Source organism: Nematostella vectensis, chromosome 9, assembly GCF_932526225.1.
Source record: "Nematostella vectensis chromosome 9, jaNemVect1.1, whole genome shotgun sequence".
In the NCBI taxonomy this organism is placed as follows: Eukaryota; Metazoa; Cnidaria; class Anthozoa; order Actiniaria; family Edwardsiidae; genus Nematostella; species Nematostella vectensis.
This window is the reverse complement of record NC_064042.1, coordinates 1,491,187-1,519,053: the sequence shown is the minus strand read 5'-3', so window position 1 is coordinate 1,519,053 and position 27,867 is coordinate 1,491,187. Positions and strand designations below refer to the sequence as shown.

Below are 27,867 nucleotides of genomic sequence, written 5' to 3'. Positions count from 1 at the left end.
ACTTCCTACAAAAGATTAGCATTTTTAACAGGCTCCCCGCTGTTCTGCTAAATATCGTTTTTACTAAGCCTTGATTTTATTGCATAGGGCATTGTATTGAATACTCCAAGTTGGTTTTAGTCTTTAGGGTCAAAAGAAAGGCGAAACATTTCAACGACTTGGGTCCACTGCAGGGTGCATTTGATAAATCTGGTAAAAATCCACATGGGATGGCATTTCGTGAGATAGATAAAAACAATATCAGGCTCTTATAAACACGCAATAAAGAATTTATATTGGAGGTGAGTCGAGCACGAGAGCAGTTTTATAAGTCGGACTAAGGACTCACACTGTTAAAAAAGACGTTAGGTGATGCTATTCGGAAGCTCAAACTGTTAGAAGGAGTTGGGCTTTCCGCCTGTGAGACAGTTGCTTTCAGAACAAAGTCTTACCCTTCCAGAAGATCAAACCACAAACAGGAAAATATTATAGCACATCCCGGAAAAGACGACCACTTGCGACTTCTAAAGTACTTCTTAGGTGAGATGTCTGGATATAGACAATTCAAAGTATTCTAAACCGTGAAAAACATGGCCGTAGGAAAGATTCTTCCATGTGGGGTGGTTCTCACATCCCATTTAACCATCAATTCTTGCAAATTGCGTAGAGACACAGTCTATAAATTCGTCTACCTTATTTGTAAATCGTTCAACGCTTACAAACTAGTTACAAATTTTGAGACTGGAATCGCAGTACTTAACTACACATAATTGGCACCAATATCTTGATATGGCCTGCATAGCTGGATGTTAATTTTACTTTTCCCTTTTCTTGACCCTTCTTTTGGAACAATATTCTTAATGTACTATCTAAAATACGAGAAAAGCACATCTCCCCCACCTTGCTCTTACTTTGTTCGCGAGAAAACGAAAGGTAAAGGCGCGAATGACGAATTGCGAAGGCATACCTAGTAATCGATAAATAGAACTTATCTATCTAATTTCCCCACCAAATATAGAAATGTAACATCAGAAATATTGCTATTAGGATGATTGAGATGAAATACTGTTGCAACGATGCAATCAATTAGCAAGAACTTTTTTTTAACAACACAAAATCTTTATTTTAACAACACAAAATCATGTCATTTCGCATTTCTAAGAAGTAATCAAAAACAATTCATTTAAAAGTGCTTACTTCCAATTGAAAAAAAGATTATTGCATTGGACTGAAAAATTACATGACAGCATTAGGTCCTAATGAGATGATCGCGAATGTTGCGCACTAAAACCACAGCACAATTTGCTGTGTCTTAAACAGAGGGTCAGTGAATTTGACCCGCTCCCTCCCTTCCCTTGGAGAAATCCTTAGGCTTCGCTCAAAGGGGGAGTTTGGCTAGACGACAAAGGAGGGGAAATGGAGGGAGTAAATATTTTTTGTAACATTTGCCTTTTGGACTCACACAGACACAAATATCTAAGAAAAAAGTATCTAAATATCTAAGAATAAAGTGCTCCAGTCAGGGTGTTTTCCAAGAAGGAAATATTTTTCACTTTATGCTGGTAGTCTAACTTCCCTTTTTCCCTGGGCAGCACGCAGCAAAATAGATGAGTAGGAGCATGTACCATAGATGAATGCTCTTCTCGCATCTTTTTCACATATCAATTTTCCTTTGCATGTTAATTTTCTTTGTTTTTAAAGGCCCATATATGGTCATTTTATTTACATTTTCTTTGGAAAGTTTGGCAAATTGAATATGCGCTTAGGTCTACCAGCATGCTTTGCGTTGGCTGTATAGTTACCCCCCTCTGCATTCTCGTTCCCAGAGCCTCCTCCGCCATCTCTTGTTTGTCCGTCAGTCAGCATGACCGAGGGGCTCTGGGAACGAGAATGCCCTCTTCTGCAGAGCTTTCTTTGTCGCTCGCTTCTTTTCTCTGTATGTACTCTGTATCATTCTTGTCATGCCATTGAGCCGTGACGTCACCAGGTTGTTTTGCAGATGGTTATTTGTGCCAAGGCTATGACCTCGTCTATTGCGCGCATGTCCGAGACCAAATAAATTAAAAACAACAACAATGATTAACCGTCCTACATATTTTCACGACACTAACAAGGGCGGCACAAAAGTCAAATTAGCGTCTTACTTGTGTATGAAATTCGTTGGAATTTAGTAGGCTAGCAGGGTACAAGCTCGTCTCTTCATAGCAAAACTACCAACAGGCGTTCATTTGTTCAAAGTTTTATTTGTTGTTTCTACCCTTTATAATGTGTGGATCGTTTCGTAAGATTCCACTTCTAAACAGCTAATTTAATTTACCACAAATGAAAATTAAATCTGTTGTTTTTTATCAGGGTACATTCGCGTAATGCCACTTAAATTTCCGTGTCACCTTTTATTACAGTTAAATCGAAGCAAAATGCGCTTTACAAAAAACCGCAAAAGACGGTCACGTAGCTTTTCTGACAAAATGTTCAACATTATGAGAAAACTCAGAGAACTTGTATCGGACAACAAATAACACATCATAATGGCACAGGGCTTGCAAGTAAGATACATCATATACACAGGGCTTGCAAGTAAGATACATCATATATCTAATCTGTACTGCATTCTATTTTGATAAACTTGGGCGTTATTTGTTCATACCTGACAAAAATGCACTATATTGTACATGCTGCGTGGATTTCAGATCCCGCGGTCGCAAACTGGCCCCATACATACGCATTCAAGAGTTGGTGTTCGTTATTCAATTTTATGGTCAGACACTCGTCTGACCATAATGCATAGCCAGCACCTAAAATCTGCTGTTCTTTCCCACAGTACAATTACAGCTTAGCGATTCTTAAACTTGGCGCTTTGTAAACGTAAAACTAGTAAATAAATGCGGTATCCTGAACACGAAGGACAATCAATAATCAATAAAAAAAAAAACAGAAGGGTATCAGTCTTTTAATTATCATTTTATAACAAGAAATTATACTCTACTATGATACCAACTATCTACGCACGTAGACTTTCACAGCTCTGGGCTTTGAGAAAGTAAAGTCTGTTTTTCGTTTAGCCGGTCTGTAGGTTATTAAGCAACTTAGAAAAGAGCTGTTTGGCGACATAAATTGATGAGCTTAGTCGACCCCTGATCTGGTCCATGAGGCTCCATTGTGAAGCACCGACAAGTTACCTCACCCAAAGGCTTTGTTTTTTTCACAAAAGACTGCAATTGTTTATAAACTAAAATCGCTTGATTTGAAAGCGTATGATGTGAAGAAGTTTCTAGAAAAAATTGCAATTAACAAGTTTTACATATGTTGTTTATGTTAAGATACACATTTTTGTAGAATAAAAACTATCAAAAGATTTAAGTTTATAAAATTATAGCTGTTGATTTGATTGAGCAAATGGCTAAGTAAAGTTCTTATTAAGATAATGTTAAAGCTTACCAACCAAATAATAGAATCTTCGAAATAGAATATTAACTAGTTATCAAAGAAATTTTAGAATTAACATGTTCTCTAGACCACACAATAAGTTTTTATGGATAAGCCTTGTTATCTTGGCAAATATACATTCACTCATGTATATACTATACTAACTTCACAGAATTGCCCGCCAAAATGGTTTTCAGTTTGGCGAAAAAGATGTGCTGTGCTAATTACTAACAGTACTTTTTTGTAATTCATACCTCTTTTCTCTATCCGGTGTTTCATAGTTTACATTGTTGTATTTCCTTCGGCAACTTTGAACACGAAGAAATAAATTAAATCTCGTAATCTTTCAAGAGTAGTCGCCAGGGACGCACGCTCGCTTGCGTTTCGCGGTTTTGACATTTCCTGTGTGATATTTCTAATCTGATTTACTCTACTTTATTTTGCTTTTTATCGGGACTTAAATATGTCAAAGAATAAAATACATTTTGTTTATTTTGAACAAAAAGAATATTAATAAGTTCCTGGGATAATAAGCCAAAGAAGGAAAAGAAAAATGAAATATAAGTCATTTCGTCTTTCTTTCGTCTTTTTTTTTTTCAAACAAACGCGGCATTCCTAAAGCACTAAAAATGTAAGACTCATATATAAATACTCCTTTGACAACTTCTATAAATAAGAAATTTATGTACCCAGAGTATAGCATCACTCATTAAACAATTTTTTTAAATGCTAGAAAGAAGAGCCAGCCTGGTTCTTCCAAATATTGTGAAACGTGCAGTAATCTAGACAAAAACGGAATAGAATATGCTGTTCACAATGCACGTCTGCTGCAAGGGAAGTCTGAATTTACCAAAAAAGTACACAATAAAGGATATGGTCACCTTAAATTAAGTTATAAAATGTTTCTCGGGCGCAAAGTTTAAAGTCAACAACTCTGACAACTAGTCAATATTTGCGACCGAAAATATCACCCTTACAATCAAGAAAATATTAATCTAACCATATAAATGATCTCGTAATGGCTTCCTTAGTGTGAACGATATGATTGTAGTCGGAAGTATTTCTCCAGCGAGCACTCCGTAGAGTCGGCGAGCGGGTCTTAGGGCGAGAAACACTTTCCGTCGATCCCGCCAAAGAAAGGGGTTGTCGTTTATTGTTTTATTTAGCTGGTGCTTTCCTACGTGAGGTCGCGTCCAATAGAGACGAGGTGATTCACTTAAAATGATGGATTATTACAGTGAAAGGAGTATAAATAGATGCAATGAATAATATCACTCACAAAGCCAAGAGAACACAAGGGAGCCGTCAAAATTCGTTATTGGCCATAACGGGCGCTGCGCCAAATCTGCTGCACAAAAGTGCGATACCGATTTCGTCTTTTTAGAAAGTAGGTTAATTTGGCGTCTTCGTGTCTCATTTAAAAATAGTCGCAGAAGATCAATAAGATATCAATAAGATGTGAGATAGAAAACCTTGGTTTAAATTCATAACACATAATTCTCAAAGAGCCAAACATAAATAAAAGAATAAAAGACTTTACATATTCATTCCACTAGCAACTTAACGTCCTCTTGATGAATGATTTTAAGAAAAATTACCGATAACCAAAGTGCTTTTATCTACTCTCAATGGGAATTAAAACCAAACATGCAAGCACGGGCCTACAAACGATAATTAATCTTCAAAAGCTTTTCAAGGGAACGGCGCGCTGGTTCGAATTAAGGTCGTATCTAACCGCATCCGATCGCGACGCTATGCACACGAAGTCTCGGCCACTGCAAGTTTCAGCTGTGATATACGTCACCTGCATCGATCATATAATCATATCACATCGTGGCAGGCTTTAGTGATTTGGATCGATTGGGAAAGAAATTCGAGCTTTTTACTCCTCGCACACGTTGGGTGCATTTCTGTGATTTGTCGTCCATTCGCGCGTGAAAATTTCGGCACTTTCATTCAGATATTGTCAGTTAGCTAAGGTTTTGCAAAAATGAAAAAACAAATAAACTTTCTTGAAATAATCATGTTCTAAAATATCAAATATCAAGCAAGATTGAGTGTATCATAGAGATTTATTGAAATAAATCGCTTGTAATAAAACCTTTTCAATGTCTACCAGCGGCGTAGCCAGGATTTTTAACAGGAGGGGGCCCAAAAGGCCCTTTCAAGGCATTTTGTTCTAAATGTATTTTAGATAATGCCTCATACATATACAGTATTTTGGCTGCTAGAGGGTGGGGCCCGGGCCCCCTGGGGGCCACCCCTCTGGCTACGCCCCTGTGTACGACTGCAAAACTAGCTGGACGAAACCATTTAGATAATTACCCTGAAGACCCTAAAGACGAGGCTGGAGAACGGACTTTTGGAATCTACCAGGCTGTTCGCTTTATAGAGGTTCGTTAAATAACATATAGTGACATCTTTAACGTTTTAGCGACGAAGCTGGTCGGTTTACAAGAGCTTGTAACGTCACTTTTAAACATTACCACACAAAACATATATAGCTCATAAGTGAACCCGCAATCTGATTTACTAGGCTAGCCCCCGCGACTTTAGATGGTCAAAATAGGCAGTGTGGTCTCGGTCACAATGGTCAAGTTTGGAGTTTAAGCACGGAGACAAATGATATATTGAATGGTAGCCGTACCTAGAGCTGCTCTATTATCTGATTATTGTATTAAAGTATTAACATGACTTCATGCCACTGGACCCCTGGCTCCAGAATAATGCACTGCTGAGGGTGAGAAGGGGGAGATGGGGGAGAAGGGGGAAATGGGGGAGATTGGGGAGAAGGGGGAGATGGGGGAGATGGGGGGAGATGGGGGAGATGGGGGAGATGGGGGAGATGGGGGAGATGGGGGAGAAGGGGGAGATGGGGGAGAAGGGGGAGATGGGGGAGATGGGGAAGATGGGGAAGATGAGGGAGAAGGGGGAGATGGGGGAGATGGGGGCGTAGGCACAGCGAGCCATAATGCCTTTAGAGGCTGGCCACTTTTGAGAAGGGGGTGGGGGCTTTCTGGTGAATTTATACATTTAAACCAGCATTGCTTAAGTTAATAGGATCAGGGTCTGACTCTTCTGATAGGAGTATACATAAAAACGAGCTCCTGTAAAAAACTACTGAGGATGCAAGGATGCACTAGCACTAAGCAGAAACCTTCTGTTATACAGAAACCTCGGTTAACTGACAAACTAATCACATTACCGCGGGGTTTTTTTAGTTTTAATCGTCCGAGCTATGGTCGCCTATGTCGTATGACGGGCTCGCCTAGTCGGCTTTGATGCATAAACTTGACTTAAGTCCAATACGTCATACGTTGCTAGGATAAGTGCCAAATGAGTGTTTTGAACACGGATCGTTGGATTCCCATCTTGAAGCAGTCTATTCTACTTCTCTACAGGCTACCCCGTTAACAATAACATACTGAAACACTTCACAAACACCGATAGCACGCGAAACACCAAAATCCACCACTTCAGGGCAGGAAGCAGCAGTGATTGGTTGATTTTTGTGTGGTTTGTGGTCCGCGGATGATTGCATGTGTAGGGGGACCTTGTTGATTGACTGGTGAAGTCGATTAAGGAGACACTTATCATTTTCAAGCCACTTAATTAGAAGCACGATTATTATATAATTCATAACATCTCAGGCCCGACCAAGACACGGGAAAACCTCCGCGGAAAATCTTAACTTAAACCAACATACAAGAGGTAGGATTTTGACATGTTGTGTTAGTACTGTTGATGATTACGCTGGCGGGGATGGATCTAGAGGCGTTCCAAAAGCCTTTGTCGTCAGTTGCAAATAATAGGGGAATCTAAAGACTAATAATAGGATATATAAAACCCAAATAGCGTATCATTTTATTTCTTTGTGCAGTTTATTTCAAGTAATAGTATCATATGAGCTCCCAAAGAGATTTTTCAAGTGTCAAATTTAAAGAACTATACTTTACGTCTTATTGTTTATAGAAAACATGTATTTCTGTAGATGCGTTGCGCTGAACACATATTCACCATACATATGACAGTATAAATGAGTTTCTATTCACTCGAGATCTAATTTGTCCAACACCTGAAAGGTTTAACCTTGAAGGTGATCAGCTAGTCTGCTAGCGCAGGCCACTTGTAATACCGCTAAATAACGTTTTAACAGCCTCAAGGATTCCATCCTCGTAATCGGAATAATTCCCCTTGACCTCAAAGCAGAATACACTCTAAAGCGTCGATGAAGGTTTATGGATCGGTTCCCTTCGAGTGCCACACGCTCGTGCTTTCCACCCTAAACGTTTTATGTTGCTTTCAATCGACAAGTTTGCAGGTCTGCCTTCGACAGTGGCGGCTGATGCACGAGCGTGAATTTTATGGGGTTAACAGACACCTTAGTCGCTTAGCTTTCTTCACTTGCAGTAAACCTCAGTAGAAGGGTAGACCCTCTTCCGGTTCACCTTGCCATTCTATTAGCGTTTCTGTCGACGCTCTTTTGGACTCGTAAATTTGAGTTTTTTTCATTTTTAGTGTAGTGCGTGCTGAACCTCATCTAAGATCGTGTTTATTGTTGGTTCGTAACCGCAAAAAGCGTTATCTAGCCTCTAACCCGTGGGTTGACCATAGGGTGCCCACAAGTCACAATCAGAACTGATTTTCATTTGACAGATAGGTCTACGACCCTAGCGCAACACTGGTTTTAAGCTTAACAGACGTATTCAGTATATTGTCTAGTTGCGGCCAGGGCGAGAGGAAACTCACCGAGGTTCTCTGCTCATTACGTTCTGAGCCACGCATTTGGCCGGGATTGCTCCGTCTGTGAGATTCTATATATAAATTTGAGGGCGGTCCTTTACCGGCCCTATTGAATTCAGTTATATAAATTGACCACTCGGGAGTTGGACAAGATATAGACAACATTCGCGAGCCGCGGATATTCAAACGTGACATTGTAATTGGTACGGCAAGGCAGGGATTTCAGGATATAAAGGAAGCTTACTTGGGTGATCTGATATTATCATTCCAATTCTCATTTCGAAAGGACTAAAGGACGGATATTGGAAATTGTGTTTGTTTTCGTACTGAGTGCTGCCGCAGCGTGTTGATTAGCGAGTGAGGGCCACGCGTGGTAAGGGACCAGGCCTTGCTGTTCGCATCAAAGAGTTCATACCGATAAAGAATGGGTCTTTATCATTTGTGTATACCTTCTGCGATTAATTATACTTCTCTTGTTTGTAGGTGCGTGGAGATTCAAAGATCTGTATTAAGTAGCACGATCAGTAAAGCAGGGAGCTGATAGTAGGATCGGTGACTCAAGATGTACTCTTTGTTTGGCCTTTTTGTGGTCCTTTGCCTGTCATTTTGGAGTCCGGTAGTGACAATCAGATGGCTGTAAGTACAAGGATTACCACTCTATACACATCATAGCTATTGCCGTATTCTTATCTAGAGCTTCATAACTAAGCCACTAAAAAATGTCAAGCTTTTCTAGTCGTGATCCTAATGCGTTTAAAGTATCGCTACCGTGGTATATTTTACATGGCTTTAATAACTCCTGTATGCCTTTAGGGGAATTCGACATACATCGCAACACACGTGGGACAAAAAAGACTGCAACAGGATCCATGGATTCAGTGGTAAACAGTACAAAATATGTCGGCGGAATCTTCCAGCCATGCTCTATGTGACAGCAGCGGTCGAGATGACCCGTGAAGAGTGCCAACATCAGTTCCAAAATAAAAGATGGAATTGCTCTACTATCGTGAAAGCCCCACAGTTTTTACCGGATCTGAAGCGAGGTAAGCAAACTCAAACAACAGCCGCTCGTTATTGCATTAATTTCTTAACAAGATAACAGATCCTTTGCTCAATTGGTATTAGTGTGTTTGTATTTAGGTTCTAGTTATTAAACACGTGTGAAAACCCTTTGGTTGTGTGTATAAGAAGGAAGTATCACCCCACAAGTTTTAGAGAAATTAGCGTTTCGTGGCTGCATTGGTTAAAGATTTATTATCAAAAGCTTCTTAGATAACAATAGGAAATGCTTTCAATTACCTCACGTTTGGAGCTTTGCATATTGTTAAAGATTCTCACATTTGACGCAACTTTCCATCGAAAATCTGCAACTATAGAATTAACGAAAAGAAAAGCCCAAAAGGAGTAGCATTTAGAAATTTGAGGTTTTTCGGTCGGAAATTCTAGTGTCCATATATTTGAATATGGACAGTTCACAGCATGCGAAGGGAAAAGGAATCTACCTATCGCAGTGGGGTCCGTAATGAAATTTCCGTACAGAGGGCATGCCTATAAAAATAACAGAGTACTCGATCTGGTCTCAACAAGTATGTGACGATGTCATATCTATCAGACAAAATGTCAAATCCCTCTCGCTGGGGATTCGTATACGAGTTAATGACCTTGCTTTGCTTTATCTACTTGTGCCAATCCATCTAGATCTTTTTGGGTCGACTTCAATCATAATGCTCTGAGAATTCCTCGACGAGTCAGCACTATATCTTATTAATTGGTGATTCACTATGGTTATTAACAGTCCCTACATTCTCCACCGTTAGTCCGTCAGCTCATAAAAACATTCCTATTGAATTACCGGGCTATTAATTTGCCTCACCGCTTAGTAATTTCACTAAAGAATACACGGCACAAGGTCTTTTGTCTGCGGTTGTCTTGGACGTTGGACTAGCAAGCTTTAAGGTTGTACAACTTTTCATTCACACCGCAATAACAGGCGTAAATCCGAAACGCGTGCGCTGTTATAAGAAGTTTAGCACCGGAACTACGACAATTTGCAAAACTTTGGGTCACGAAAATGAGTCCCGTCTATCGAGTAATGAATCGAGCCCTGTTTAGCAAAACACGATAACAGCACCTTTCTCGCGCGCCTAAGATTCTTGAGCGAGTCAATCGTGATGCAGCATCAAGTCAAAAGGTTGTGAAGTGATAACGCCTTAATATAACAACGTGAATTGTTTGTTTGTCTGGTTCTCGTACTAATGTGTGTTATCTTTAAACAAACAATAAGCTGTCGAAAAGGGACGACTATTAATTACAAGTCTACAGTAAACATTGAACTGTATTACCCCTAGAACTCACGAGTGTCTGTAATGTTTGTGCGTTAATAAGAATAATGCTCCTGTTACGCTCAATCAATTAAGAAATTCACAGGGTTATTACATAGTATGTTACGTAATTGAATTAAGATTTATCGCTTAGGAATCGATCAGTATTTTAGGCTGAATTTGAGCTTGTGTTGACATTTTTCTGTTCTTTTCGCCACTCTGAAATTGCCAGACAGTAGGGAAATTGTTCAATTTCTGGTCTTAGTTTACCACTCGGAAATGCAGCGTTTTATCAAACGCACTTTCACCCTGGGGTTCATTTGCGGACATACATTGCCGATTATTGCGCCCAGAAACTTATCCAATCATTCTTAATTTAACGTTTGACGGTTATGAAGACCGTTCACACATGTGATTGCGGATCGACGAAAAAAAAAATCGTTTCTCGGTTAGTTCTTGCACAGCCCTTCGCTGGAGACTATTCTTCTTTTAATTAAAAACGTAAATAGGAGATCGCTGGATATTTGGCAGCCCTTTGGCAGTGACCACCCTTCACGTTGCACCTTTGTGTAAGCGTTTACTCTTACATACTCTTCATTAGTAAAACTGCTATTTTAGAACGCTATTTGTAAGGCGGCCAAATAGAAAAAAGGAAAAGAATAGCCCACTGTGGAATTCGTGCTATTCAGATTTTCTGTTTGTAACTTCTTAACAATCATCTTTTATCAATTTTTTTCTGTAATCTTTTTTCAAGATGTATGTCCACGAAAAGGAAATGAAGTCTATCTATTCTGGTCAAATCTTGAGCATTTAATAATTGTTCATCACTCGATCTTGATTTTCTTACCACAGGTACCCCAGAGGCTGCGTTTGTGTACGCTCTGTCAGCCGCTGCCCTCACCTATTCCATAACGCAGGCGTGCGGCATGAAGCGCCTCAAGCCCTGCAAGTGTGGCACCAACCCCAAGTTCAAGCACCCCGATGGCGAATGGGGCGGTTGCCATGACAACATAGCTCGGGGCATGCGCTTTAGCAAAGACTTCACGGACGCGGTGGAAGCTCAGCGCATGAGGAAACACAAATCGATGGCCGTGGCTCTGATGAACCTGCACAACAATGGAGTCGGCAGGAAGGTGAGGAGAATTGAGGAACCAATCATCGCTAAGCAATCATTAGTTAGAAAAAGCTCTCATTTGACATCTGACAAGGGGGGGGGGGGGAGGAGATGTCCTGATCCATTTTTGGGGGGTTGCTCGATATTTTTTACATGGAATTTCGCTGTGTGAAGCCATTAGTCGACTTTCCTTGCCTGGACGTGACTTTTTGAGTGGCAAATTTAAGCAAAAATAAACACAGAAATGACTGCACCTGTCACGCCAAAGGACGACGAAAAAATAGAATCTTACATTGAGAATAAGCTCTTTCTGGTATAGAAACTTTCTGGCTGATTCGTAAGCGCTGAATAGGTTGCTTTTTTGTTGTTGGTATTTTGCCGCCAAAGCCAGAGCGCGCGATTTTTCCACCGAAACAGTCACGTGATCTGTCGCCTATTCTTGTTTGTTCTAACTTTCTCTGGCCCTAAGACACCGCTAAATAGCTAATATAATTTTACAAGTAATCCTTGTGTGGTTTTAGTATGGCCGCCTTATGCTAGCCTTGTAGATAGTGCCTTAGCGTTGTCACGAATATTGGGGGCACCCCATTGTCTTTACGAAAACATTACTTTAAAACATGCTAAGCAGACTGAAATCATGTGGCTTTCGAAATTATACAGTGCCCCATTCCCTGCTACGGACCTAATCAAACCCATTAAAGGGAGTAAAAAATGTTGCTCAGGCCAAGGCATATGCGGCCCAACCACACTCGTTCTGACATTTCCAGCTGCTTTTAATCCTATTTCCATAAAAACAACATGGGTATTTCTCGGCCTCTCACCCTGCGCTCACATACACCAAGATCCCCTAGTGCAACCTGCGGTCGAGGCGGAACGAGCTTTTAAAGCTTTTGAAGCGCCCGCAATCCGCTTTTAACTCTCTCCCAGGGATTTGGACACCCTGTGTGGTTAAAGTTCCATTTTCGGACTCCCTATGGTGAGGTTCGCATGCTGATTCGAACTTCTTGCTGTTTAAAACAAACTCATGAGCAGTACACTTACGTATCTGTTAGTATTACTTCTTTAGTTCTTTAAGCCTAGGGTGGTTATAAAAGCAAAAAATCCTCGAATATGCTTACCGCTTTGTGAACACTTTAAATAGCTTAATACTCTCATGATAACACGTGATAGCTTAATACTCTCGCCTTTAGGGCATAATGGCTAAGCCAACTTGATATATGGTTTGCGGCTTGGTTTAACACAAGGAAAACAATGACGGACATCCCGAGTTTGTTAACTCTGTTGGTTATGATCTCACGTGCAATCCATTTTAATAGATGTTTATAAATCCATTTCGGGCAACATCTGCAGAAGTTGGATGATCACACATGATTCGGATAAAGTGTGGAAAGAAATGGTAACATAGATGACCATAATACTAAACATGTGTTGCAAAAAGGATGAAAAACACATTGTATGGTTTATATGGGAAAACATAGGAAATGGAAAACATGGGAAACAGGCCCGTACCCTGGATTTGAAGGGTCGAGGGGGGGGCTGGGCATCGGGGTTTGCTTTTTCTGGGGGGAGGGGGCATGCATAGGTTTAATGTGGAAAAATGATAGAATTTGATGATCCTTCAATAACAAATGACCCATTTTTGGCCGGTCATAGGAGATGCGCGCGCACCCCTCTAAGCACGTGCCTACAAGAAAATCATTACATCTCTCTAACTCCTGCAGAAACTTGCTTTCTCGGATTTCTTGCTCTAAGATAATTATTCCTATAACTAGCTCTCAACTTTTCTACGAAAAAGATTCCTTCTAACTTTCTTAAAAAGTCCTCTCATTATTTTTCAAATAAATTGGTTTGCTCGATTTTTCGGGAATGTCGCAATTTCTGTAAGCCAAGTATTAATTGTTTGATTTTTTTTCTAGAGATTTTGCTCGATATGTTTTGGGGGATTTTTTTCACCGACGCGATATCAGATGGTCGGTCTTTATCTACCTGTTAGTTATCTGTCATTGATTAACAAACAAAACAAACAAAGATATTCTTCATATTTCTAATAATTCCTATTAGACTAAACATAACAACAGGAGTGGTAAAGCTAATAAACGCTTATAATTGTTTTATTTGTTTTGGATATGAAAAATGTAAATACAGATAAGATAACTGATTCTTTGTTTGTATTTGAATAAAAATGTTGCTATACGCACTGAAACACACACACACTTGTCTCTCTTGATATTCAACATCGTGGTAACAGAAAAAAAACAAGCTGCAAATCAAAATTTCTAAATGTTTAACAAAACGAAAAAAAAAAAACATCCTAATTTTCATTGTCCTTATCTGGTTTTCTGTGGTCATGAACTTCTTAGACACACCATTAGATGAAAGTTGAAGAAGCGCCGTTGAAGAAATTTCGAGATAACTATATGAATACACATTTCTAATACATCAATCAACATTTTCGAAGGAAAATATTGCAAAAGCTTTTCCAAAATCATTCGATGGAAATATTTTCTTTCTCACACTTGATATCTTCCTAGGGTGACAAAATGGCGGCTTATAGATATCCTTTGAGGATCTTTTTAAGTCATTGTTTAGTGAGAAGTTTATTTTCGATATACGATTCAATACTCTAGATCCTGCGTCATCTTGTGTTAAATCTAAAAACGTCTGGCCCGGGTGTGTTCGTCTGCCCCGGAGGTACTTGTGGTGTGCGAGCCTTTACATTTACGTTTACATCTTATCAGCTGTGAAGTGTGATAAGAGTACTCAGACAAACCATAGACCCGATCCAGACATCCAAATATGACAACCACCCACAAGCGCGTTAATTTGTTTGAATTCATACAAAATTCAACAGTTTTTGTATTATTAGAGGTGAGGTGCTGATACCTTTTATCTCTTTCCAAATTATTACGGAGATCATTTATTTGTAAAGAGACGATTCTGATAATAGCATGAAGGTCTTGCGCCCTTTGTCCATTTTATCTCGGGACGGCGCGCGTCTCCTGGTAATAAAATAGCTAATCTCAAGTCACTTGGATAAGGTACAGGGCAGAGTGTGGGGCGGGAAGGAATCTATAATGAGTAGAGCTCAAATGGAGACAATATAAAGGTCTCTGTTAGCCGCCATTGTGTCATCCTCTATCAAAATACCAAGTGCGAGAAAGTATCCATTTCCATCGGCCGATTTGGGGAAGCCATATTATTTGCGTAGTTGGTTGGTACATGACGTATAAAACTGTTTTTAGATAGTTTTCGAAATTTCCCCCAATTTCTAATCTTGCAATTTTTAACAAATACAATAACAAAGGGGTGGCTGACTAGTCATCTTTAAAATCGTGACGCTTGAATTGATAAACATATTACATATCTTTGTCTTTAGATTGAGCATTTGATCGTATTCACATGTTAGCATTAAACCATTATTGTATTATATTAACGATATCATTATTATTATTAAAAGCAATGATGAAGATGTGAGTGACTTGGGTTCTTGTAGCCTCACCCACACACACCACTTTTGCCCAAAAGCAACAGAAAAAGAGTAAGGCCGCTTGGGGTCCTGTGGCGATGCGACGCATTTGTCATTATCCCCCCCCCCCCTTAATCGTTATAGGAATTTGCTCACCACAGGAAGCTCATAAGGCAATTCCGCTTCATTCCCGATCTTCTGAGGTTATCAGGAATGCGGTTAAAAAACTCCTAGTGCTCTTTTTTTCTTGTTCCCAGGCCGTGCACTCCCGTCTTGAGTTCCACTGCAGGTGTCATGGCGTTTCCGGTGGCTGCACAGCCAAGACCTGCATCCGGCGCCTGGGCGACTTCCGCCTGGTGGCGGACCTCCTCAAGAAGCGCTACGCGCGCATTGTGTACGTAGAAAGCAAAACGAAATCCAAGCGCAAAGCGCGCGTCTTGAAATCCAAGCGCGGACGGCGTCGTTATACGTCAAGTGATCTGGTGGCGCTCCAAGGGTCGCCTAACTACTGCCACAAAAACAGAAAGCGTGGAACGGCGGGGACGCACGGAAGGCTGTGTGACCCGACTAAGAGAAGAGGAGAAGGGAGCTGTGCGTATCTTTGTTGCGGGCGAGGACAGAGGACTGAGGAGGTGGTACATGAGGAGAGATGCGAGTGCAAGTACATATGGTGTTGCTACGTCAAGTGTCAAACCTGCCGGAAACGGGTACGAGAAAGTCGATGTTTGTGAACATGCGCAATTTAAGAAAGAACTTAAAGGTCAGATTACTTACGTCAAACGATCGCAAGTAATGCTGGGAGATGGATTAGTTCACAATATTCCACGCGTCCATTATCAAGAAGATAAAAATGGAACCTATTTTAATATAGAGCTCTGGCAGGCGGCTGTTCACCATGTTTCGAGCACGTGTTTGTCAGTTGATAAATTGAACGACGTGATTGACAGTTCCGCAATAGCAAATGGTATCATTTGGAGAGAGCGGGTTGTAGAAATGAGACTCAATGTTTCATCATAGAATAACATTGGGAATTGGATATTTATTGAAATACCGCGAAAAACTTTACATTACAGGATAACCAGGCTTGGTTCATAGTTTCACCTTTCGTTATCTTCCAGAATTCGAGCCATAAAGACAATGTGTAAATAATTGGCTGCTGTTTATTATTCGCACAAGCAACACTTATGATTCTGATTGCATTTTCATCAAAGAATACATGCAACAGGCAATTGCCTCAGAGGGTATTATTGTATAAATAAAGGCAGTTACAACTAGATTGTTTGTTACTCTGAACAAAAAAAGATTCCCTAACATTCTTAACGCCTGTAGGCGCGTAGCCAGGATTTGCCGAGAGCTAGTGCGTAAAGCGGGATATAATATGTAAAAAGTTTATATTTAGCGATCTCTGCGCCAGCCTCTAGCTACGCGTCCACCCTGCGTCCATCCCTAGCAACGCACGCCCCCTAATTTCATCCCTAGCAACGCACGTCCCTTGCGCCCATCCCTAGCAACGCGCACACACTACGTCCATCCCTAGCAACGCAAAAAACAATGCGTCCATCCCTAGCAACGCGCCCCTGTGCATATCCCTATTAGGTACAGGGAACGGAATTTAGGGGTTTTAAGTTGTTTATTTATGATGGAAAGATTGTCAGATATTTTACAGTATGCTTACAAAATTGAAATAAGATGAAAGACTGTTCACTTATTTTAGCTGATAAAATTAACTACAATTTTAAATTGATAAAGTATAAAGCCATGTTATATGATTATCTATTTCTAGTTACCTAGACAACACTACATTTTTAGTTATTCTTCTTACCATATATCCATATCTAACAAGTCTTTTAAAAACCCTTGTCAGCAACACTTTATAATTGTTTTTATCAAAAATTGGAAGATAAATAAATCTCGAAATATCTAAAAAACAAGGTTTTATCAGCCGATGGATGCTTTCTCGCACTTGGTATTTTGTCAGGATGACAACATGGCGGCTGACAGAGGCGAGACTTTAAACACAGGCGGCAGGTTAGCTGCACAAGCATAGATGATCATGTCAGGGGGAGGGGGACTAATGACACAATAAAAAGCTCCCCCCCTTTTTGCCTTTTTTTTAATTCACAGTCTCCTAACCGCCTAGAATTCAAGAGTCTTGTCTCGTTTGGTAAGAAGCGCGTGATAAACTAAACTTTTGAGGTGGTTTTGATTGTTGGGTTTTATTGACCATCACGTGCTATTTTTATACGTAAGATTTGGAGTCCCGAGCAGTCCCGAACACACGGACTTGGCTGATGAGCAGTTCTGGTAGTTCTCGAAAACGGGAAAATTTCCCCTTACAAACAGTGCCTTTAATACCCAAGTTCTTAATCAACACCCCCTAACCTTAAAGAATTGTCTTGACAAACAAATTATTCACCAATCAATAACTATTTGTTTTTTCCATCAGTCCCTTGTGAGGCTACAAAATTGAACCCACAGTTTCACACTTAATATCTTTTGTATACCTTTGGTATAAGATACTGTCAACACATATTGCAGAAGACTTTGTTCAGTGATGGTGAGCTTTAGGACCTTAGGCATTACTTGATTGACGGGGGGGGGGGGGGCGGTAATCATTTATCATCATAGGTCTTCACTACCACGATATACAACAGGTGCGTAGCTAGGTTGGGATTTGGGGACGCACTCGTTCCTCTTGACTGTCAAAAAGCAGCCTTTTCCAATTGAAGCCTTCCATCTCCAAATCTTAGCCTTTTTTATGATATCAAGGATGTGCAATTAATCCCTATTGACTGGTTCCTATTAGCTGCTTCGGATGCCTTGCGGCTGTTACCTTTACAAATTATATACAAAGTGAGCTATCAAACGTTTGGCTTAAAAGTCTGATCGTCCGTTATGTTATTCCGCTATGCTATTGAATGCACTAATGAGACTACACATACCATAATCTAGTAACCTCTCTTTTGGTAGCCTAATCGTGATTTAAAAAGCTTGAAAAAGCCTTGCCTCTTTGCAGTCATCTCATTCGGAAGGGGCTAGCAAAACTTTTTTAAAATTGAGATGCCTGCACAGAAGCCTTAGCACAAGCCAAAACTTGCCAGGAATCTAGCGACCTCCATGTTCCTTCGCTTATCGGGCCATTTTAAAAGAAGAATGGGAACAAGTGGATTTTTATGCTCTTCCTCGTCTTCTTCCACCAGAGTTCGAAGCCGCGCCAACTACGAGTCCTCAAATGCGAGCAACACCTCTCTCCCCAAGTCTTCTCCCCTAATAGTCCATGTCGTCGTCATCTGTAGTGCCCAGCATGAGGGCTATAGTTTTATCCCTTTTCGCGCCCTCTAAGAACTCTGTTAATGAGAGTACACCGTCTCGGTCTGTATCAAAGTTCCTAAAGACCTTGAGGGTTCGCTCCTCCGGTGTTAGCTCATCCCATTGGGAAATCAGTCCGGGACTGGTGTCTGGATTATCTCCAGCTGTCCGGTAAAGTGCGTCTACGATTCTAAACATCTCTTGCTTGGTGATAAAACCATCTCCGTTGACATCATAGATACTAAAGGCCCACCGCAACTTCTGTTCCATCGTGCCGCGTGTGGATACGGAGAGCGAACACATGAACTCTCTGAAATCTGCAATAGTCCTTGTTAGGGATAGGGTCGGTAGAAAAAAGAGGACACATTTGGGGCGGGAGCTGTTATAATAGCTTAAGTGTAGCAAGCCGAGTAAACATTATATAAAACAGCTGCTAAACTCCAATAAACGTGTTTTATCTCAAGATGGTAGACGCTCCCAGGTCTTGGATGTACAAGGTTGTCATATAAACACAGGGCTCCCAAACATGACTAAGCATAAAACTAAGGGAAAGACTTTTGACCCCCCTCCCCCCCCCCCCCCTACACATATCGAGGGTGACAAAATGGCCATTAGAGAACATATATAAATGAAGAATATATTTTTTATGTGTTTTATATAACAACAGGAGTGTTTTAGTAGACGTCGTATAAATGTCAAACTCCACTTTTACATACGAGTATCACTTGCGCGTGTCTCTAGTTCATCTGGGTTCACTTCATGGCATTCACCAAATGTATATGGTAATGGCAGAAATACAAGGAAATAGGAGGTGAAATGTGTTATTAGACACCGTCTTTCTCATCCTACTATCCTACACAAATTCACAGGTTATACCTGCATTTTGTACTTTTTTTAGTCGATAAGGTAGGAATCATTAAACGTTGTTCTTGTTTTGCCTCTGGCGAAAATTTATTTCTATGGTTTTGCTTTGAATACTTTAAAACTAAATACTTTGAAAATAAAGTAAAAAAAACGGTTTTTTTATGTGTGTGTTTATAGTCGTATTACTTGATGCCATTACTTGGCGTATTCATTTTCCAACATTGAACACACTTGCAACCTCTTCTACAGATATCGATAAAACTAACAGACTAATGCACCTAGCGTTCAATTAGCTTTCAAGATAGGCTATACTAATGCGAAAAAAACTATAACAATCCGCAGATTTCACTTTTTGTCTTCGTGAAAATTCAGATATAGCGTTTCGTAATTCAATTTAGACAGTCTTGCTTTCATGTACCGCTTTCAAAGATGTCTGCAATGAAATTGGATGATATTGCAGAAAAAATTAATCATTTTTTCTAAAGGGATCGTTATATGCTAAGCAAAAAAAGGCATCGCCTAGCAACCGAACGATCAAGAGGCGACAAGAGTGTTCTAGCCGCGACAATATGCAAGTTACTGGGTCTTTATGATGACAAATTAGAAGTTGTTATATATTTTTATGTTTTCAATTTCATTTGTAATATTTGTTTAAGAAAAAAACACAGTGGACCAGCAATAAGTGGTGGCCTTCGCTTAAACTGCCTTAAGGCCGATGAAAGGTCTAATTACTTTGCGCTAGTAATGGTTTTTGGACTTATCACCGCTACTTACATAAAAACAAAACAAAACATAAACAGTCCATGTAAAAAGGAGCCGGAAAATAAAATGAATATCGATGTAATGACCATTTGTCAATTTTTTCTCTATTTGTCAAGCCAGAGCGAGCTGATATGCAGTACTTGATCTTCTCGTATTTAGTGAGTACTTGTTACGGCAAGATCATATGTCACTAACATATTTATGCGGTAAGTGTAATAAAGCATTTTTTCTTTCCTGGAAGGTAATTTGAAAATTTTAACCCGGTTCGTCAACCTTTTTCGTTGATCATTTGTTCTTGGAATTCAATATATATTTTTTGTTTTCCAAAACAGGTGTTTGTTTGACTCGTTACTAACGAAGGCAAAGGCTCTTTCTTCCTAACTGGGGAATAAAAAAATCTTCCAACTTGATGGAAATTTCTGTATTTTTCAAATATCTTTTAGATTCCTCACTGCTTGCTTGGGGGTTGAGATTGTTTCAGTAAAATTCAGCTGTTTGGAAAGCACGTCTTTTGGGTTATATTTCATATGGAAATGAAGCCAACATTTTGCTGAAATCTAGATTTGAAATGTAATCAGGGCAGAGGAATAAAAAGGTTGAGTAATTCGAGAATTTAAATTACAGCCTCGTGATCAAGGTAATAAGAAGAGATCCGGGTCTAATCAGGGAATTCAAAAGAAAAATCAGAGAATAAATTAAATCCAGGAATTACATTTTCGTTAGACGTCGACCTTATGTCACCAAAATTTCCCAATTAAATTTTTGAAATGATGAACGTTGACGTTGCAAGAGTCTTTTTTGATGTGCAATTTAATCTCATGCAGTAGTAAAACAAAACAACTCTTGAAGCAAGCTATGAATTACAACGTCATCCGTCTCGTTTGTCTTGTCAGTTTATGAAATGCGCAATATTCGTCATGGACCAGTAGGAATAATATAGTTTGAAAGCATCACAGGTGACCTTTTTTATTTGATTTTGCTTTGAATTTATCTCAGCTCAATTTTTCAACAAATATTTTTGGCGAAATATTTGACTTTCAAAAATGCATGGATTAATAAAAGAAGGTCGATTTGTGGTTTAAAGTAACAACGAGCCAGAATTGCAAGAAACTCCCTTCTATTCAATAACTGTCACATCTCTAAGCTAAAGAAAAGCGCTAGCCACTAAAATTGTACTACCAGAACATTCTAATTATTTAAAATCTAAATTATTCACTACCGGCCTCACTGGGAGTCATAAGGGCTAGCGATAATCTTGAAAAGGTAGCTCAACTGGGCAACCCATTTAAATAGCGCAAAGAATGAAAGACGATGCCAGTAAAAAAAAAAAAAACGGAGAAACACGATTAAACTGTCACAGTTCAAAAAGAGATCAACGCATGGATGACAAAGCGAAGCCAAATATCCATACACTAAATACTGAGCATACATCTGCCAGAGTAGAAGAAAAGAGAATAAAAACAATATGAAATAATTCTATCATTTTGGATGACCGGAAACCTAGAACTACGAGTTTACGAGTTCGTCTCAGATCCGCACACAAATCCAAGGTACCTTGAGGTCTGCGCACGATTGACAACAACAAGAATTTGGCCAGCTCTAGCGAAAACTAAGCTCCCGGGATAATGTATTAGTGTTCAAGCACAACCTTTACTCGCTGATAAATCATAGATGAATATTAAGATCCGCACCGTAAAATATTCAACTCTCTGATTTTATTACCTACCGATTTTCCCGTCACGATTAACGTCAAATCTTCTGAATACACAAGCTGCAAGCTTGGTGGCGTCTCCCTGGCGAAAAACCTTTTTATACATGGAAATAAATTGATCCTCGGTTAGGTAGCCACTCGGGCAGTCCTTGAGGAATCCCTTATACCACGACTTGAGCTCTTTTTCGTCAAAGTTAGTTCTTCTTATAAGATCACTCATAAGGTTTGGATCCAGCTTGCTTTGTTTTTTGCCCATTTCCGTTGTCGCTTAGTCCGTTGATCACTGAAATAGTAAAAATAATCGCCAGAAAGGTGTTGCGGAGTCTTAAGAGAGCTAAAGAGCGCTTAGATTTTGTACTGCTAGAACCGTGGCCGATACATGTGAGCTGCGAGAGCGTTACGCACTGTTCGCTGCTTCTTTTTGAGCGATTTCCCCAAAACCACCTGGCCCTGCTGCTAGAGCCGGCGCTTATCCCCCAGGGGGGATGGCACGAGCGCTTATGTCACGGTGCAAACGTGGCTTTACTAATCATTTATTTGAGAACTGCTTATTTATATTAAATTCAAGATCCAGTGTATACAGGATTAAGAAGGTGGTTCTTTTACCAGTTGATCTTTCCAGATTTGTAAAGTATATCGACTTTGAAATGTGTGGTATAGGCGGTAAAATGTTGTTTGTTATAGCCGAGCACACGTGCAATAAAATTAGCGCAAAAATTGAGCCACAAAATCATAAAAAGCTGGCTTTTATCTAATGTGTGCCCATCTTTTCCATCCAAACAGAGTGAGCTTGCGATCAAATCTTCCCTGTAATTTGCCGTTAATATAAAACCGCTAATTAATATTGTGGCTGGGAGCATATTTTACTCTCGGATTCTGTATATCGGGCACTTTCTTACGTATTTTGCGGCTTTGTTCAAATCAACAAAAATCCATTACCCAGAAAGTCAGTAAAATAAGATCTTAACTCACTTGGACTCTTAACCAATCAAACCGGTAATTACATGCTTTCTAAAAAAGTTTTAGATAAATGTTAAGTTTTGCTAAATAGATTGGTGTTTTTCCTTCCCTTAGACAAGATGGCTAAATACATGCCACTTATATCTATGTTGTATAGTAACAACGAAAAAAAAAACTGGAGAAACCAGTAGTAACTCATTAATAATAATGATTGGGAGAGGCCTTGTAGTCTAATAGTGATTAAAGAAAAAAAAATTAGTAACATTTGCTCTATTGTCGATCCTTATTGCAGCGTACTTGTCGGATTATTTGTATGTTCATTTATCGGTAATTGAAAGCATTTTGACGAAACACTCTAAAAACTGAAGATATCGATTTCCAAAAGACAGAGCTTTTACAAACGAGACGGTGAGATAAACGCGGTGCTTGATTTAAGCTGCAACTCAATAAATGTTTGATGCGAGTTTTGAGGAGGTTGGTTTATAATGTCTGTTTTAATAGCTTCCTCGCTTAGACAAGTGATGTGAATATAAACAAACGTCATAGCACGTAGCATGTTTTAAGGCACACCAGTTGCCACAAAATGGCCTGGAAAAAAACATTACTTTCCACTCATGTCCTCAAGACTCTGTCAGCCGGTATTTTGTCATCCTAGCAAAACACAAAGTGTGAGAAAAAACATCCATTTTCATCGGCTATTTTGAGATAGCTTATACTAAATTCTATAGCTTTGGTAGATGAAGTATATAAACCTTTTTTCAGGTGGTTTTCCCATAATTTGTCTTCTAATATTGAAGAAAAAGTGTGAACACGGGCTCTTTTTGACTTCTTTAAGGAACAGCGTCATGGTACTGCGCATGGTACTGCGCATGTCAGTGTTTATTGTAGGCTTTAAATTGTTTACAAACAGTTGAACTTTTTAAAAGCTGTCAATGCCTTGTTAAAATAATATGCAACATTTTATTGAAAACTATGTTTATTGACAGTTTATGGTGATTTTCTTTGAGTTTAAGTCTCCCATATGTACCAAAGACTCATAAGTTAGTATTAGAATTTGACTGAAATTCATTGTGACCTGGCCGGAGAGCTATTGCAAAGCTCTTACCATGACACTGCCCCTTTAATCTAGGCAAAGCATGGGCTATTCGATAGCTTCGTCCAAGGTCTCAGTTCGCCGTATAACAACAGGACGCAGCCCTCAGGCTGTTATACGGCGAACTGCCGACGTCCGAGGTATTTAACTGGCTTATTACAGGATCTATACCTAGTATATAACAATTTAAACCGGGGGAAAGTAAGAAAACCCAAATAGTTGACCTTTTTGGAAAAAAATCAAACAAGGTTCAGGTTATTATTGACCTGCAAGAAAACCCAGAAGAGTTGGTGGTTGATTGCACAAATTTGGAAAGCTCATTAGATAAATACTGTACACAATCAAAATTAACTTTCAGACAGAGCGGGGCTGCTCCAAGCACGGATCCAAAGGTGGAGTTGAATGGCAAAATTTTCGTAACTCGGGTTTTCAGTGTGAGCACGCTGCGAGAATGCTTTCATAACAATGAAATCGATGCATTATAAATTTTCAATCGTTCTTGTAATCACATTGTTAATCTGTGGCGAAAAAGTGGTGGTTTTTTTTGCCTATTTCTACTCAAGGTTTAATATGATGGTCCTTCATTAATATTCACGGTTAATATCTAGTTTTTAGCCTACTCTTCCTCATTAGTATTCTGGTCATTAACCTCATTCATATTTATTGAGTTCAGATTAAACTCCACTTTTCCCTGCTGATACATCAAGCCCTCCAAGTTCTTTAAGATTGTAAATTATTCATAGGTATTTTTGTAGAATAAAGGACTTGCAAGAACAATGGAAAAGGTGTCAATCATGTCAGAAGTGTGTTTATTTATCGAGCGTTTAGTTTTATCTTTTTAGCCCTCCATCGTCAGTAATACAACTAATAGGATAATGTTGACTTAGAAATGGTATAAAGCAAATCACTTATTCATCCTTCCGTTAAAGTGGCCAATAACCCCATCTCCCTCGATTAATTACTGTTAAAATTGCTGAAGAAATACCTCCCAAGAGATTGGTAGAGTTTGGCAAAACGACACGAAGGAGTAACATCCCACAATGCTGAGCATAAAGAAAGTATGTTTTGTATGCTTTGTCTGCATGTGATTTCCATGACAACCGACACCATTATCACAAAACGCTTTATGTACTTAAAAGACCTATCTATTTCTTTTGAATATCATTTTTAATTTGCTTTTAATTATTTTTGCGGTTTGCTACTTACAAATTGGATTTTTTGTGTGTGTGAAATGATACTTGTCAATCGTTTCTCTTCGTCAGCTCTGTATCTTCTAGAAAGTTCAGTTTAGGAGGCGCCACACAAGTGCTTTCGATAAATGGCCTTTTTTGTAGGGCATATTGCATGCAAAAAAGATGATTAATGATGTCTGACACTTAAAACTAAAAGAAGACTGATATTTGATAAAGACGCAATGCAAGCCTTTGGTGCAATGTTAGCGCATTTATTACAGTACTTGCTCGAGTAAGCGCTTCCCACGAATAAGCGCCTTCCCTAATGTAATGCACTCAATAGACGCTGAGGATGGAAAGTAACGAAAACTGACAGTATCTCCCGTCACAACATTACATAATTGAAAGCTTGTTATGTTATTGATCTGGGTAGATTTTTACCCCATGCACGTTGTTAAAAAGAGATTCTATCTAGAGATGTAATAAGCGATTTTGTAATAAACGCCTCCCCGGTATAAGGACCTCGCCCGAATAAGCGCCTCGCTTGGACGGGATAAAATTTGATAAGCGTTTATTCGAGCAATTACGGTAAGCGGCAACAAACACTGTATTTTAAACCTCTGTTAAGCGGCCACCTCCATTGCAGCCACCCTCCTTTAAGCGGCCACCAAGACCCCCGAAATACTGGTGACACAAACACGGTATACGTCTACCTATACGCGGAGGCGACTTCGCACATTATTGAACATGGCAATAAGCGTCCAGTCGCTAACCTTCGTGTCATTAGTTTTCGGTTTTATTTTGACTTAAGAATCTAGCATTTCTCTATTGAAAACGCATATGGCTTCTCTGGACTTCCTTGCTCATTCATTTTTTATATTTTTTTAATGCAAACAGTATAAGTATTGGCAAAAAATAAACTATGAACTACGTTTTCAATAGAAGTAATAATGCAAGATGCAAGAACGACTTCCAAATTACGGGAAACGTTAACTATAGTCCACAGCATGCACTAGCACATGGCTATCGAATAGGCTCGAATGAGCCACCATTTCACACCTTTTTTCTCTGCCTGTAAGATAAGTCTTTGATATTATCAAGTAAAACTGTTCCTCTCATAAAGACCTTTAACACGTGAAAACGTTTTTGGTCTTAATTTTTGTTTTGTTTTTCTGGATGAATCTTGGACGCCAAACACACAGTCACGCACCCTTCTGCAACTCCATAGTTAACTAGTGACTCGTTTAGAAAACTATGCGGAAATTAGGCCTTTTTCCCATTTGTAGCAGCTCCTGCTCAAGAGCGCTAGAGCCATGTGTTTTACTGATAATTTGCCACAAAATACCTGAAATATCCAGCAGTAGAGCTTCCCTTTCCGCGTGTGTCTTGGCGACTCAAGGCTCTTTGCACTGTATTTTTCATAACAGTAAGACTGATATTGCATCATCGATCTTAAGAGCCCTGTTTTCACCATATGTTTGTGGTCATGACCTCAGCATGTGTATCCCTTGTTAACTTTAGCCCGCATTTAAACTTAGTGGTATTGTAAAGATTCATTATTTATACTCTGGTCGCTTTTCGGTCACCCAAAATCAATCCGCTTTATTTAGTAAGAGCACGAATGAGATTAACTATCAAAGATTACGCAGATTATGAGCCAATAAGCTTTACGTGGTGTGGAAGGAGAAGAAGAAACGGCACCATATTTTGATGAGAAAGAAACTGGTAGCCGTAAATGCGTGTCTTGTGTTGGCCAAGAACCCTAAAAACTTTTAGGTGAAAGGAAATACGCTCAGAAACTAGGAGGAGGGGGGGGGGGGGGTACAATGGCGAATATTATCACGCCGCTAATCACAGTCCGCTTCAATCACGCACCCAGGGGTTTGTTTATAGGGCCGCCAAAAGTTGGTCATTTCATATTGAAGGGTCGTCAATAATATCCTTCTAGTGAATTTCATCGGAGGGTCCACCACTATTGTTGCTGTTTAATCCGTCGCACCGTAGCAAACCGAGCATTTGTGTTGGCTTGTGTCCGTGTTGGCTTGTGTTGTGTTTGATAGTGTAGTGTGTTTACTTGTGGTGCTGTTTAATCCGTCGCACCGTAGCAAACCGAGCATTTGTGTTGGCTTGTGTCCGTGTTGGCTTGTGTTGTGTTTGATAGTGTAGTGTGTTTACTTGTGGTGCTGTTTAATCCGTCGCACCGTAGCAAACCGAGCATTTGTGTTGGCTTGTGTCCGTGTTGGCTTGTGTTGTGTTTGATAGTGTAGTGTGTTTACTTGTGGTGCTAAAGGTATGATAGATAACCGCTCAGATTTTATAACTTTATTTTCAAAAAGTACTGAATCCTAGCATACGATTTAATTAGAGACATAAACGATATTGAAAAGGGATAAAGTATACCCCGCGGTGTCGCCTAACGACTACATTTCACCACAAGCAAAAAAATAATTACTCAGTCAAATACGGTGTTTGCTATTGATCGATTTTTAGTCTTTTATCGCAATTTAGATGCCTGTCTTCGATGATTTCTCCCTGCTTTTGAGGCTAGAAATGGTAAAGTTCTTCTTATATTTGATATCGATTGTAGAAAGCGACTGTTAGTGGCAATGCCTGGAGGCCCTCCAAGGAGGCCTTTTAGTGTTTGTACGGCAAAGATGTAAGATCGTTTTCATAAAAAATCGGAAGACAGATCGATGAGACTCTAAATGAGAAACTCTAAAACATCTGAAAACAAAGATTTATTTTTCACTTCAAATTTAATAAAACATATCGCAATCTACCTAAAATGAAAATCAGTCGATAAAAATTGATGCTTTCTCTCAATTGCTTTTTGTTTTATATGCTATGACTTCTGACAGATATTCTTTAAAAATAACTTAGTCTATATCTCTTATAAGCACTCTCGCGCGTGCATTTCTGGATTAAAAAAAGAGAAAAGCTTTGAGAA

The 27,867-nt window shown here is 39.5% G+C and overlaps 2 protein-coding genes across 6 annotated transcripts; one reads left to right on the top strand and one right to left on the bottom strand.

Annotated features, from left to right (window-relative positions):
- Positions 1 to 329: 329 nt before the first annotated feature.
- LOC5509463 (protein Wnt-4a) lies at positions 330 to 16,323 on the top strand. Of its 4 annotated transcripts, none has more exons than XM_032378380.2 (5): positions 330 to 519; positions 8,632 to 8,784; positions 8,962 to 9,191; positions 11,322 to 11,602; positions 15,307 to 16,323. In XM_032378380.2, the coding sequence occupies exons 2-5, from the start codon at positions 8,711 to 8,713 to the stop codon at positions 15,778 to 15,780; spliced, it is 1,059 nt and encodes a 352-aa protein (XP_032234271.2). In that variant the 5' UTR covers positions 330 to 519; positions 8,632 to 8,710; the 3' UTR covers positions 15,781 to 16,323. The 4 variants fall into 4 exon arrangements, with proteins under 4 accessions (XP_032234271.2, XP_032234273.2, XP_032234272.2 ...); XM_032378382.2 differs by lacking the exon at positions 330 to 519 and adding an exon at positions 6,806 to 7,116; XM_032378381.2 differs by lacking the exon at positions 330 to 519 and adding an exon at positions 7,248 to 8,351.
- A 337-nt stretch (positions 16,324 to 16,660) lies between these two features.
- Positions 16,661 to 26,394, bottom strand: LOC5509462 (neurocalcin homolog). Of its 2 annotated transcripts, XM_032378383.2 has the most exons (3): positions 26,266 to 26,394; positions 21,711 to 21,978; positions 16,661 to 18,675 (listed from the first exon to the last, which is right to left on the bottom strand). In XM_032378383.2, exons 2-3 carry the CDS (start codon positions 21,949 to 21,951, stop codon positions 18,317 to 18,319), a joined length of 600 nt encoding a protein of 199 aa, XP_032234274.1. In that variant the 5' UTR covers positions 21,952 to 21,978; positions 26,266 to 26,394; the 3' UTR covers positions 16,661 to 18,316. The 2 variants fall into 2 exon arrangements, with proteins under 2 accessions (XP_032234274.1, XP_001629989.1); XM_001629939.3 differs by lacking the exon at positions 26,266 to 26,394 and having other exon boundaries at positions 21,711 to 22,238.
- Between the last annotated feature and the right edge of the window lie 1,473 nt (positions 26,395 to 27,867).

Bases quoted from the DNA above. Each gene is read 5' to 3' on its own strand.
- LOC5509463 (XM_032378380.2), top strand. From the start codon at position 8,711: ATGTACTCTTTGTTTGGCCTTTTTGTGGTCCTTTGCCTGTCATTTTGG. The intron at 8,785-8,961 runs GTAAGTACAAGG...GTATGCCTTTAG, and splicing joins GTAGTGACAATCAGATGGCT to GGGAATTCGACATACATCGC. The intron at 11,603-15,306 runs GTGAGGAGAATT...TCTTGTTCCCAG, and splicing joins ACAATGGAGTCGGCAGGAAG to GCCGTGCACTCCCGTCTTGA.
- LOC5509462 (XM_032378383.2), bottom strand. From the start codon at position 21,951: ATGGGCAAAAAACAAAGCAAGCTGGATCCAAACCTTATGAGTGATCTT. The intron at 18,676-21,710 runs GTAGGTAATAAA...GGACTATTGCAG, and splicing joins TAATCGTGACGGGAAAATCG to ATTTCAGAGAGTTCATGTGT.